General features: G+C 34.7%; 1 protein-coding gene and 1 non-coding gene across 9 annotated transcripts in view; one reads left to right on the top strand and one right to left on the bottom strand.

The window, feature by feature from the left end:
* Window positions 1-14,244, bottom strand: part of PUM2 (pumilio RNA binding family member 2) — a 97,002-nt gene that overhangs the window by 3,253 nt on the left and 79,505 nt on the right. For 6 of the 8 annotated variants that reach the window (XM_032430202.1, XM_032430195.1, XM_032430200.1 and 3 more), the window contains 7 exons: window positions 9,735-10,002; window positions 8,653-8,782; window positions 6,875-7,009; window positions 3,593-3,730; window positions 2,396-2,521; window positions 2,007-2,128; window positions 424-616 (listed from right to left, as the gene is read on the bottom strand). In XM_032430202.1, the coding sequence (XP_032286093.1) occupies window positions 424-616; window positions 2,007-2,128; window positions 2,396-2,521; window positions 3,593-3,730; window positions 6,875-7,009; window positions 8,653-8,782; window positions 9,735-10,002 (1,112 nt within the window). The remainder of the gene's footprint in view (window positions 1-423; window positions 617-2,006; window positions 2,129-2,395; window positions 2,522-3,592; window positions 3,731-6,874; window positions 7,010-8,652; window positions 8,783-9,734; window positions 10,003-14,244) is intronic. The other 2 variants (XM_032430196.1, XM_032430201.1) reach the window with 1 other exon arrangement.
* Window positions 6,348-6,451, top strand: LOC116648308. Its single transcript, XR_004302501.1, has one exon. It is a non-coding gene; the product is annotated as a U6 spliceosomal RNA (small nuclear RNA).

Raw genomic sequence — 14,244 nt, forward strand, 5'->3', positions numbered from 1 at the left:
TTCTTCCAGTATTCTTTTTAACAGTTTTCCCATGGAAATTAATGCAGTTTAAAAGAATCATTAGATTCTAGAGAGCAAACAGCTTGTTTAAAAAAAAAAAAAAAAACCCCAATCAAATCAAAATAAATTCTCTTTAGGAAAATGTATTGGGTTAGCGAGAAAACCTAATTAGATTTTAAAATTAATGTTCAACCCATGTATTATGGCAAACCAAATATATTTAAATAAGATAGGGATGGGCAATGCTAAAGATAGGTAAACAGATGAGAAATGTGATTTTACTGAGACTTTAGGAATTTAATGAAACAGTACACCATACCTATATTTGTCAAAGGTTATCCACTGATTTCTAGAAAGCTAAAATTGTAGCCTGAAAGACACACAAATTGAATCATCTATTTTAAGTGCTATAAACTATATTACCTTGTGCATGATTATCTTTCTCTGAGCAGGTTCAGCCATATCAATCATCTTCTGAACCACATAATTGGCATACTGGTCCTTCATCATGGTGTATAAGGCACTGTGAGGACCATCATTCTGGCAGCAAACTTCGTCAATCAGTAAAGCTCTCTCAGCACGGGAGGCATGAGTAACACACTTTTCTACTACATTGCTAAAAATTAAGTATATACACAGAAAGTTATTTAAAAGATAATTTATTTCAGAGGGAGGCGGGGGGCAGAGGGAGAGAGAGCAGCAGACTCCCCAATGAGCAGAGAGCCCAATGCAGGGCTGGATCCCAGGACCCCGGGATCATGACCTGAGCCAAAGGCAGATGCCTAACCAACTGAGCCACCCAGGCGCCCCCAAAAAGTTATTTTGTTACTTTTTTCTTTAAAGATTTATTTGAGAGCGAGAGGGCCCATACCCATGCAGGGGGAGGAGGGGTAGAAAGAGAGGGAGAGAGAAACCCAACTGGACTCCGGGCTGAACACGGAGACCAACTTGGGGCTTGATCTTGACACTGAGATCACAACCTCGGCCAAAACCAAGAGTCGGATGCTTAACCAACTGTGCCACCTAGGCGCCCTGTATTCTGTTACTTTTTTCTTTATAGCAAAATATCCTTGGTTTTGAAAGAATCTGCTAAACACATCCGAAGATGTAAAAGTCAAGATGGTATTCTCTTGTAATTCTCTTACCCCTTCTTTACTTTTAAAACAGAAATTAGTATCACAGAGGAACCCATACTGGATACCCTCAAGTTTAATTATATGCCTCTTAAAATAATGATTGTAATTCAAAAAGGAGGAAATCAGGTCATTAGTAAGTCTGAGATTTTCATTAACATGCACTAAAAGAATTTGCATTGATAGGTTTGGGGAGACAAATCACTTTCTGAAGACAGACTTTAAAAATGGAATATATATGGGCAAACCAATTTGTCATATAAGAATACAAGCACCGTGGGGCGCCTGGGTGGCTCAGCCATTAAGCGTCTGCCTTCGGCTCAGGTCATGATCTCAGGGTCCTGGGATCGAGCCCCACATCGGGCTCCCTGCTTGGTGGGAAGCCTGCTTCTCCCTCTCCCACTCCCCCTGCTTGTGTTCCCTCTCTCGCTGTGTCTCTCTCTCTGTCAAATAAATAAATAAAATCTTTAAAAAAAAAAAAAAAAAAAAAAAAAAAAAAAAAGAATACAAGCACCGTTCAGAAAGGTTATGGTTTATTATTATTTTTTTAATTTTTATTTTCAAAATTTTATTTATTTAAAAATTTTATTTATTTATTTGTCAGAGAGAGAGAGAGAAAGAGCACAAGCAGAGGGAGTGGCAGGCAGAGAGAGAAGCAGGCTCCCTGTTAGCCACAACACGATGCAGGACTCAAATCCCAGGACGCTGGGATCATGACCTGAGGCAAAGGCAGACACTTAACCCACTGAGCCACCCAGGTGCCCCAAGAAAGATTATGTTCTAATGCTATAGTCTACATGCATTTCTTTGTTTACTGATAAAACCCAAAGAGTTAAAAGAACTGACCCTTGGAATTTGAAAATATTGCAATACCTGGCAAATTTGTGTTGACTCAGGGCTAAGACTTTTCCTCTGATTTCAGAAACAATTTTGCTTTTGTCTTCAGGTCGACCATGTTCCAGTACATGCTGAATAACGTAATTGCCATACTGATCCTAAGTATAGATATTTAAAAATTACTTTCCTTAAGTCATTCGTTAAGAATAATGATTATTCTTTAAAAAGATGTTAATTATTTTTTCTAAAAATTCAGCAGTATATAGTCAGTAGAACATACCAGGCTTTTTGTCCATGTGTTTCTACAGTGTGTTAATTTAGGAATAAATTATATTTCCCTAAACTTAACAATAAATAATATTTGCCTATGTTTTGAAGCATTTTCAAAAATACATAAACATTTGAAACTATTAGGGAATTTATACCTGTACCAACTGCTCTGTATGTTGGTGGAGTTCTTCTAAGATAGGTAAGGTCTGCTCTGCAGTACAATGCTCTAGGATGCGCTGGATCACTCTGCAGCCATAAGGATGAGTTGAAAGTACAAACACCTTAAAACAATTGGAAGAAATACATTTCCATTATCTGACATTTTTGGAAAGTTCTATGAGGCAGACAGGTTCCTGATGACATGCTGAATTTATTTAAAATGGAAGGGTGGGGAGTCACCTTCAGTAAGACCACCACCCTGTTAGTAAAGACTGCAAAGCAGGGTGCTCAATTTAGGAGCTAACGGGTATTTTCTTTTCTTGCTCTTTTTTTTAAAAAAGATTTTATTTATTTATTTGACAGAGAGAGAGAGAGATTGAGCACACAAGCAGTGGGAGCAGCAGAGGGAGAGAGAGAAGCAGGCTCTCCGCTGAGCAGGGAGCCTAATCAATGCGGGTCTTGATCCCAGGACCCCAGGATCACAACCCAAGCTGAAGGCAGACGCCTGACTGAGCCACCCAGACACCCCTCTTTTTTTTTTTTTTAAGATTTTATTTATTTGAGAGAGAGAATGAGAAGGATAGGGAGAGAGAATCTGAAGCAGACTCCACACTGAGCATTGCCCGATGTGGGGCTCGATCCCACAACCTCAAGATCATGACCTGAGCTGAAACCAAGAACAGGATGTTAACTGACAGCCACCCAGGCACCCCAGGAGCTAACAGACATTTTGATCAAAAAGTACCAAACCAGAAGATGGAGGGCATGTAATAATGAAAACAGACTGCAAGGTGAGGGTAGTGCACAATATAATTAGCAGCTATTTATTACTATGTATTAGTTACAAATTGATACTTACTTTCTGTGTTTTATACTAAAGGATCTGAAGTATTCCTTCCTTTCCTTCTCAAAAATTTGGAAAACACTGTTGGGTTCATAATTCTAAGACCTGTGATCCTAAAGTAGTATTATTAAACTCCTATTTCTACAGTTTTCAGCTTCAAAAAAATGAAGCTATCTATTGATGTACTCTATGGAAGAGGCAGAAATCATTGTATATTTACTGTTTTGTCTCCTATGTTTGTATGACAGTACTGGGTATTATATAACTTGCGACTTATGAAAAATGTGTTAACACTCAAATTCTAAAAGAATGCCCTGCTAACTAATTAGAAGCCAAAAATCAATCTTACTTGTCCTTTGAAAGCATCAATGATGAACTGTAGTGACTGTGGCTGAACACATTCAATACATTTTTGCACAACATGGTTTCCATTCTGATCTTTCACACATTTGAGTACATGACCATCTAGCTCCTTTACCATTTCACTCTGCAAAAAGATGACATTTAAAAAATTACCTCATCAAGCAAGATATCAGGATTAAAAATAGAGTACAGAAGTATACTAAAAAATTTCTTTGCAATTTTTTAGATACCAGAGTTTAAAATCTGCCATCCCCAGAAGCCACTGATGGTGAGTATTATCAAAACATTTTTGCAGGATTGTAATGTAAATGACACTTACTGAAAAGTAACCAACCTAGTGATGCTGAATTTGCCATATTTAAACAACTCTCTTCACTATATACACCACCTTCTACTCATCTTTCTCAGCTGACAATATATATAATTAATTCAGAATTCTCCACTTTTTCTCTACTTAGCAACCCCCCTTACCTCAAAAAAATAAATTTTTAGTTTTTAAAAGATTTGTTACTTATTTAGAGTGTATGCAAGTGGGGGGGAGGGGCAGGCAGAGAGGGAGCCATGTGGAGCTTGATCTCACAACCATCAGAGCATGACCTGAGTGAAATCAAGAGTGGGACACTTAACTGACTGAGCCACCTAAGCGCCTCTTTGGAAATGAATTCTAGGGAAATTTTAGATTTTTGTTAGTTTAACTGGCAAAAATGACCTCTTTCATTTGTTTCTTTGCTCACTAATAAGGTTAAGCTTATTTAGAGTAAGGTTTATTTACTAACTGCATTTTCTTCTAGCTACTAATCATTTTTTAAAATAAATTTGTAAGCATTTATTAAACAAACACCTTAATCCTTAGAGAAAAATATAGGTAGCCACACGATAATCTGTGTGTCTTATTAGTACAACAGGAAATAGTATTGTAAAGAAATGGAGTACACACATTTAAAGTCTCTCTCACCCAAAGAACTCTCAACTACATACTGATATAATTCTAGAGGAACTGTTAAGCCAAGATATAACACAGATGTTTAGCTATAAACTAAATAACAAAATAAAATATTCGAAAGAATCCAAAAAATACCATTATTCATTAACAGGTTCACGTAAGGCTTATTCCCAGGGATTTATATTTTCAAATATTAAAGACATTTAAGATATCTTTATTATTTATTTATTACTGAAGTATAACTGAGATTTAGTTTCAGGTGTACAACACAGTGATTCAACAATTATACAACTACACATTGCTCACCACGAACGGTATAGTCACCATAAAACGTTATTACATTACTATATTCCCTATGCTGTATTTTTCATTTCCATGACTTTTTAATTTTATAACTGAAAGTTTATACCTCTTAATTCCCTTCACCTGTTGCCTCCCCCACCTGCCACCCACCACCCCTCTTGAGTTTGTTGTTTGTTCTGTTTATCAGATTCCACATGTAAGTGAAATCAAAGGTATCTGTCCTTCCTTTGACTTATTTCACTTAGTATAATGCCTTCTAGGTCCACCCATGTTATTGCAAATGGCAAAATCTCATTGTTTTTAAAGATTTTATTTATTCATTTGAGAGAGAGAAAGAAAGAGATATCATGAGCAAGGGGGAGGGGTACAGGAAGAAGCAGACTCCCTGCTGAGTAGGGAGCCCGACGACGCAAGACTCAATCCCAGGACTCTGATCCGAAGACAGACGCTTAACCAACTGAGCCACCGAGGCACCCAAGATCACATTCTTTAAAATATCTTTAAAATGGGCGCCTGGGTGGCTCAGTGGTTAAGCATCTGCCTTCGGCTCAGGTCATGATCCCAGGGTCCTGGGATCGAGCCCCGCATTGGGCTCCCTGCTCCGCGGGAAGCCTGCTTCTCCCTCTCCCACTCCCCCTGCTTGTGTTCCTGCTCTCGCTATCTCTCTCTCTGTCAAATAAATAAATAAAATCTTAAAAAAAATAAAATAAAATAAATATCTTTAAAGTATCTAAACCAGCTTGAGACTTATGGTAGAGCAGATATGTAAGTGTCGACAATAATCAAAATTCGTTGATCTTTCCATTGTGACATATCTCCAATTATTCTAGAACTCAGTATTTCCTCCAAAGAATACTATTTTCTTCTCACAAATTTTTACACATAAACACACACATATCCATATATATGTTATTACTGTTTTTATTTTTTAATTCTGGAATTTACTTTATTATACAATAATGTATGTGGGTAGAGAATCAAATGTGATCTCTTTCCAATTTTACTAATTACCAATGCCTTTTAAGAAATAATTATTTCCTTTAAGTTTCACTTAATACATAAACTAGTTATATATTATAAAATAGTATCTATTTGGGGTTACGAATTTCATTTCTAAAGTCTGCTTAATCTGCTACGAGAGCCACACTAGTGATGCTTCACATTTTAAAAAGCTAGCAGATCAGCATTTATCCTCATCCTCTAAATATTCTTGTCTATTTCAAGTAATTTTAAAAATTATTCTGATCAGTTATAATTCCCATGAGCACATGACTGGAATTGCATTAATCCTTTCTTAACTTAGAATTTTAATAGACTTTTTCATCCAAGAATACGGTATATTCCCATTTATATGTGTTCTCTTTCCTCTTAAAAACTGTGAATCTTGTTAATAGAATTCTTAGGTTACTTTTCCTATTGAGTGAAATTTTTAAGAACTTTATATAATTTTTAACTGGCATATAGGAATGCAAGTGGTTTTAAAATTTTTATTCTTATGCTCGCTTTGGAAGCATATATACCAAAATGGGAATGGTACAAAGATTAGCATGGTGCCTGCACACAGATGACACACAAATCCGTGAAGCGTTCCACATTTGTGTTAACTGGAATTAAAATAAAACTTAAAAATAAAGAGCACTCTACTCAATGAAAAATTTTTTTATTCTTATGATAGAAATGTAAGTACAATCCAAATACACTTTGGAAATAGTAAAATGTATTCCTGATACTACAGAAAATCAAATAAGCAAGTGTAGCAAAAATACCCATCATTTAGCATTCTGCTTACCACACAGGAGGCACTCAAATATCTTCATTTAAAGATGAAAAGATGCTGAAGAAAATGAAGAGGACAGAACAAAGATCCACTGTATAACAATTAATAATGTACTGTTTGAGACAGATTTTTTAAAGTATTTTATTCTAATTGCGGAAATATTTAATGTTTCACTCTAAGATTCTAACATAATAAAGTAGTAATTTAAAAACCAAATAAAATACAAAAATTTTGTCTTAACTTACAATTACCTGCTGGTCAGATGAAATAGACTCCAACGCTTTCTGAATAACACGGCAGCCATACATCTGCAAGGCTAAAGGCAGAACATGACCACGAATACGAGTAGCGAGGGCTAATTTTTGATCCAAACTCCCAAACTGATGGAAAAAAATTAATATTAATAAAAATAACCATATTATTCTGTTAAACCTGAATAACCCGCTTTTTGCAGCCTATTCACTATATTTTAAAAATATCACATTTGGTAATCATGTAGGAAGGAGGATTTAGGTAAAAGCTAATAAAGATAGATCCAGAGCAGCCTGAAGTAACTGTCCTGCTTGTTTGTGGGGTTAAGTCTCACTATCTAAAATTTCCTTATTACTAATACATTAACCACCTGTTAATTCTTTTAAAATAAACATCTTTACTCTTCATTTTAAACAATCTCTTCATCTTTAACTTCTGAGCCATACATTCAGACCAGATAATTCTCAACTATATTCTGATGTTAACTGTGCAGGAAACTTAAGCCAAGCTACAATACAGAAAGTTATAAACTGAAAATTAGCTAAATCACAAAAGACATGACATCTAACAAAATCAAAAGGACTATATTATTATTAATTTCTTCACCTACGACTTACTCCCAATGCTTTATATTTTCAAATGTTAATCAGGTTAATATTAAACTTCTCATTTAAAGTAGGCCCATGTATTTTAAAACTATTTTTGTGATAAAATATATAGCATAAAATGTCATTTTCACTATTTTTAAGTGCATAATTCACTGGCATTAATTATATTCACAATGTTGTGCAATCATCATCACAGAGTGTTTCCAAATCTTCCCTGTTGTCTCAAACAAAATGCCGTATGCATTAAGCAGTAACTTCCCACTTCCCCCAATACCTGGTAAGCCCCAATCTACTTTATGTTCCTATCAATTTGCCTATTCTAGGTATTTCATGTAAGTGAAACTCTACGGTGTTTGTCCTTTTACATTTGGCTTATTTTACTTAGCTTCATCCATGTTGTAGCATGTAACAGAAATTCATTCCTTGTGGTTGAATAATATTCTATTGTATGCATATATCACATTTTGTTTATCCATTCATCTGCTGGACATTTGGGTTGTTTCTATCTTTTGGCTATTGTGAATGATGCTGAAACAAACACTAGTGTTTGGAGTCCCTGTTTTCAATTCTTTTGGGTGTATATACAGAAGTGGAATTGCTGGGTTGTATGATAATTTTATGTTTATTTTTTAAGGAACTGCCAAATTGTTTTTCACAACAGCTACACCATTTTACATTCCTACGAACAATGTATGAGACTTCCAATTTCTCCACATTCCCACCCACATTGGTTATTTTCCATTTTTTTTTCATTACAGCCATGCTAGTAGATGTAAAGTAGAATCTCACTGTGGTTTTGATCTGCATTTCCCTAATGACTAAGGTTGTTAAGGATGTGCAAATATTTTCTCCCAAGCTCATTCATATATATATATATATATATTTTTTTTTTTAATTTTATTTATCTATTTCAGAGAGAGAGCACAAGCAGGGGGAGGGGCAGACTCCCCACTGAGCAGGGAGCCCGAGGCGGGGTTCAATCCCAGGACCCTGAGACCATGACCCGAGCCAAAGGCAGACGGATGCTCAATGGATTGAGCCACCCAGGCACCTCCCAAGCTCATATATTTTTATATGAAAATGACTCTTACCAACTTTCTGGATTTTTCTAAGCATTAAAAACATATAGTTGGATAGATGTACAAACATGTATGTGTGCTTACCTCAAAAAATTTCTGTATAACATAGTTTCCAAAAACATCTGTCATTAATTGATAGGCTGCTTGTAAAATTTCATTAAATACCATCTGTCGCTCAGCTGGAGTAGCTCTCTCTAGTTTTTGCTGAATGAACCTATGTAGAAAAATTGTACATGCCATGACAGCACATTAGAAACACGCTTCTGTAAAAATCTGACTTGAGATTTACATATCCCCACATATATACACATAAAATTATTTCCAGAAATAGTACTAATGCATTTAGTACTGTGAACAGCCAATTTAAAGCAAAGAAGACAAAAGTTATGAAGCATTTCTTTATAACACCTTAATTATTTTTTTCCTGTAGAACACCTTAATTTGAAATAACTACTAGTTAGGTAAAAAGTCTGGACATAAAGAGGTTTAACACTTTAGTTAGTTCTGGTTGCATTATAATCAATGAAGAAAAATTAGATTTTATTGGTTATTCACATATTTTTTCATAATATTACTAAATAATATCTAAATTTAGAGAATAAAAGAGGCTCTTACAAATAAATTCTTAGCCACTGTGAGTGATACAAGGTTGATTTGCTACTCTTAAGAATTTTCAAACACAGGGAGATAAAATAAAACTATAAAAGGAAAAAACAATTCAAATTTAATGTATGTGTTACAAGTGAAATGTTTCTACTTAAACCACATCACATCAAATACAAATCTATAAAGGAACACAAAAGCATTTAACTTTCTATTTTTTTTTAGATAAAGCCTACATCAGGGACACTTAAGTCCACAAATGTAATTCAGCACATTATTTTAAAAGGAAAATTAAAGTCAGTCAATGTAATAAAAATAATCCAATAAAAAGGCACTGCTATATATTCATTATACAAATATTCTCATTACAGAAAACTGGGAAACCATAAATAATTAAAAAACCTGAATTTTTATCATTTGTCCTAGTATCAAAGAAAAAATCCATATCGGGTATTTATTTTTTAAAAACTTCCAACTTCCATGCAGATTAAATGACCCCAGTCAAGAAAAATTTATGCTCTTACAAGGCAGTAATTTTCAAAGCAAAAATGATAATCACCTACCTAGAACCATGCTGGTCTTGAGAAAATTCAACTATGTGTCCAATCAAGTCTCTAAGTTGAAGGTTTGGGAAACGGTTATTCCTGAAATCTTCCAATAATCTACTTCGGCCAGAAGGCATAATATCAGACCTATTATACCGAAGCCGAGAAGGAGGAAAGAGCTGGCTGCTGGAGCTAAACAGACTGGAAGTGCTTGAAGCACTTCGGTATTTTGCTTCTGCTCCAGGTGCTGCAGAGATATATCGACCACTACCATTTGTCAGGCCTCCTACAACAAAGCAGCTGTGGTCAGCAAATGTTTTTGACAAGGCCATTCCTCAAATAAGAGTTACTTAAACTAAAAATTCAATCAAGAAATATTCATTCCACTAACCACTAATTCCCATATGTTATAAAAGGAAATTAAAATTGGAAGAGAAATCTCACACATTTACTTAATGTGTGTAGGGCGATAGGATCTGGGGGAAAAAAGACTAGAAAACATGAGAAAAATCAACCTGTATTTGTTCTTGGCAGTTTAATTTTAATCATAATTATAACATCTAATGTCGTATGTTCTTAGAAGCTTAGTTTAAAACACAATTATAGCAAGTAACGTCATACATACTAGTATCAACACCAGAACACTAAAGCCACCAACAAAATTTCCAGTTTATTAACAAGGTTACAAATAGCTATCAAACTCAGATTTTAAGTCACTGAAATACAGCTGGGCTGAAATTTACCTCCAGTGTTAATGGAACACTGAGGGCTAAATCGGTCCTTTTTTTGGACTATATAAAAAAAATGCATTAAGTCGTATAAACCTCTAGGTAAAGAAAAACCTTTTTTTTTTTTTTTTAGTAAACTCTGTGCACAAGGTGGGGCTTGAACTCACGACCCTGATATCAAGAGCTGAATGCTCTATTGACTGAGCCAGCCAGAGCCCCAAAAAACCTTCTTGAAGAAGTTAACACACTGATTAATTTTTGAAGTTAAAAAAAAAAAACAAAAAACCCAGTTAACTAATCCAAATTACATCTTATTTTATTTTTAAAAATTTAAAGGAATATTCTCCATAAAATACTATTATTTTACCAAGAAATAGAAGTAAACATTTATTTTTCCTAGAACTTTAATCTTGATCATTTGAAACTAATAAAAAACCTCTTTAACTTATATTCCATTCCAAACAAGATAATTAAAGGGTAGTCATAGAAACAAAAAATACAAGCAGGAAATTGTTACTACAAATAACCATTTAAAAGTACTTGACAGTGTCCTTTTAAAAAAGAAAAATGTATAGAAAACCATAAAGCGCAGATTTAGTAGCTCAAATAAACAAAATCTACCATCAGCTTTATGCTACTATATACCATCTCAATGTAGAGTAATGCTATATATACAATCGAGACCACAAGGCAGAGATGATGTCAAGGACACACTGTCAGTGCAAAGTTGCCAAGTTATACAGAGGCATTTAAAAGCAAAAAGAGTTATAAGGACAAGGAGCAGTTAAGAGTTATAATCCTGAACAGTGAATTGCATTAGAACATTCCTCTTTTACTTACAGTCCCCATTGCTCTAGCTTTTTATTGTTGTTGTTGAATTTCCCACCATCCAGATTATACATATTATAATTTATATGACTTTCCAGTCCCCCTTCCAATGTTAAGAGCCACAAAATTACATCCACCTACCTACACGCTAGATACCTGGCACCTAAAACAATGCCTGACAGACAGTGGGTACACAATAATATTCTTGAGTATTTTATGTAACATTAACTGCCCAAGGTCTGGTTCTGTACTTTTCTTAAAAGTGTGTAATTTAACAAACCTTTTTATACACCAAAACCACTAACATCAAATCCTCACATTCATTCAAGGTCTATATAACTATCTCAGTGTTGATGTATAAAAAAAATCTAAAAAGTGAAAGAATTCAGTGTTTTAATACTGTCGTGATTTCCTCAATACTCTTTTTTTAGGGGGGAGGGGTGGGGGGAGAGAGAGAGAGAATCTTAAGCAGGCTCCACGTCTAGTGCAGAGCCCAACAAGGGGCTTGATCCCACCACCCCGAGATCGTGACCTCAGCCGACTGATTTCCTCAATACTCTTAACCCTCTAGCTCCTACTATTATTTCTATTTATACAGTTCCACAAATATACAGTGCTATGAACTGTTCACTAGCCCATCCGAATCTCTAACAATTCTTTTTGTAGGGCAGGGGTGCTCTGCTTATCATTCCAATCTGTTTTTACAAAGAAAAATTATAATGTCCCATTCAAAGGCCACTTTGATGGTGTCACTTTGCATTAAAGTATCCTGCTAAAGTACATTCTCTAAAATCTTCAGCCTAATTTTCAAGTCATTATGCTGAACCTATTTCCCAAATTTCCTAGTAGAACCCTAATTTAACTGTTTACTTATTATTATCTCTGTACCATTGCTAATCATTACCTCAAACCTAAGGCCCAATCCTACATACTTACCCCCAGGTATGACTATGCCAACTGGTACTTCTAATATCTAACAGCAATTTCTCCCATGTCTAGATATTCTTTGATTATATTCTATCAGCTCCCTAATACCAAACTCCTGATACACTCTTTGACAACCTGAAAAGTCTAATAATGCTAAACTGCCTTGAGTTTAAAAAAACCTTAGAATTTCAGTTCTGGAAGTCTTAATTAGTATTTGTATTTACAAAATTGAAAAAAATTCACTCAGGGTAGGATACCTTTCTTTCCTTACAAATTAAATAAGCATTGAAAACCCAATTCATAATATACATTAAACACTTTAAATCTAGTTATCTAAACAATCAAAGCATGCCATCCAAAACCTATTTTGGGATTGAGGGACATTTTACAAAACTGGCCTATAATCTTCAAAAAATGTTGAAGTCATAAAGGACTGAGAAATAGTGCAAGATTAAAGAATAAAGAGCCATGACAAATGAGTGTCATATGTGAGCCCCCCTAATCAATCTCCTTCCCAATCCTTACTCTTTCCTTTAGCCCTCTGGCAAAGTTTGAGTAAGTTGGCTGATTTGATTGTGGTATTGTATCGTTGTTAATTCCCTGACTTTGATAATTGTGGTTACATAAAAGAACATCCTTATTTTCAGAAAACATACATTGATATATTTATGGGTAAAGGACAATATATCTGCAACTTCCTTTCCAAAGTATCAAGAAAAAAAAATACTGGATGTGAGTAGAAAGGATTATACAGAGAGGAGGAGAGAAGAAGAGGAAAAGAATGATAAAGTTAATGTGGTAAAATAACATTTGGAAAATGTGGATAAAGGGTAGGCTGGAATGTTTTTCTATCAGTGTTACAGCTTTCCAGTAAGTCTGAAATTATTCCAAAATTAATTAAAAACAAACATACAAGCAGGCTATCTATATTCATACCATTGCTAGTGGTAGTCTATAAGCAGATGTTTCTGCACCAAATGTGTTAAAGGGATAACAGTCCTTCAATTCATCACTGATATCCCCTCTTATTATTTACCACTTCTTAATCACTAGTTGGATAAGAATGTTATTGGACATGGACATTTGTACTATAATTTCACAGATGAAGTCACTAGGGTCCAAATGTGATATGCAGCTAGTCAGCCAGGACTCTTGGCTAAAGCTTATGACACAACAGTGTGCTGCCACTTACATGCTATTTACGTAAGGATTTTTCAAGTTCATTCATAACAACTGAGTGAAGGCAAACACCATACAATTATCCTAGTAGAAATAATATGATTTTATAAGTTTTCATTAATTTCCTTGAGAAGTCTGTTGTTTCAGAATCCTTCCTATTATTAATCAAAAATACAAGATTATAAAATACTAAGAAAAACACAGGAGAAGAAAAACAATGTAAAACTGGAACCACCACAAAATAAATAAACCTGACTAGTCTTTTCATGATTTTCTATCTCCCGAGGATTTGGAAAGGCAGTTCCTCAACCTATCAGACCTGTGTAATCTTTTAAAAATACAGATTTCTGAGCCTTACTCAAGACCTACTGAATTACCCTCAGTGGAAAAATTTATTTAAAAAAAAAATCTGAAGGTTATTCTGATAGAAGAGTTTGGAGGCTAATGAATTACAATTCAACATAATTCAATGTTTCATTTTCTACCAGGTTGTCAACCACTATTTCAAAGAAAAATGGTAATCCTAGTAGATTTGGACCCTGAAAAGGGTACAACCATATATAGGCTACTAGACAGTGCCTGTTTCAGAAGACAAGGCTCTAGAAAGCTCAAGAAATGGTAAGCTGATAACCAAAGATGACCAGTTAGTTGGAGCAGGCAAAGAATCAGTGATATAGAGTGGCAGAAAAAAAGCCTAAAATGAGGACAGTCTATTTTATTTTTTGACATTTAGTTACTTCTGCCCCATGAACAGGACAGCTTAGTACTTTTAGTTCCAATATTTTTTTCTATGATCACTTTTTAAAAGAAGTATATGGAACATTTAGAGTAGATGGTAACAACCACGAATAATTTGACTTATTGAT

This window comes from Phoca vitulina, unplaced genomic scaffold, assembly GCF_004348235.1.
Source record: "Phoca vitulina isolate PV1807 unplaced genomic scaffold, GSC_HSeal_1.0 scaffold42, whole genome shotgun sequence".
In the NCBI taxonomy this organism is placed as follows: Eukaryota; Metazoa; Chordata; class Mammalia; order Carnivora; family Phocidae; genus Phoca; species Phoca vitulina.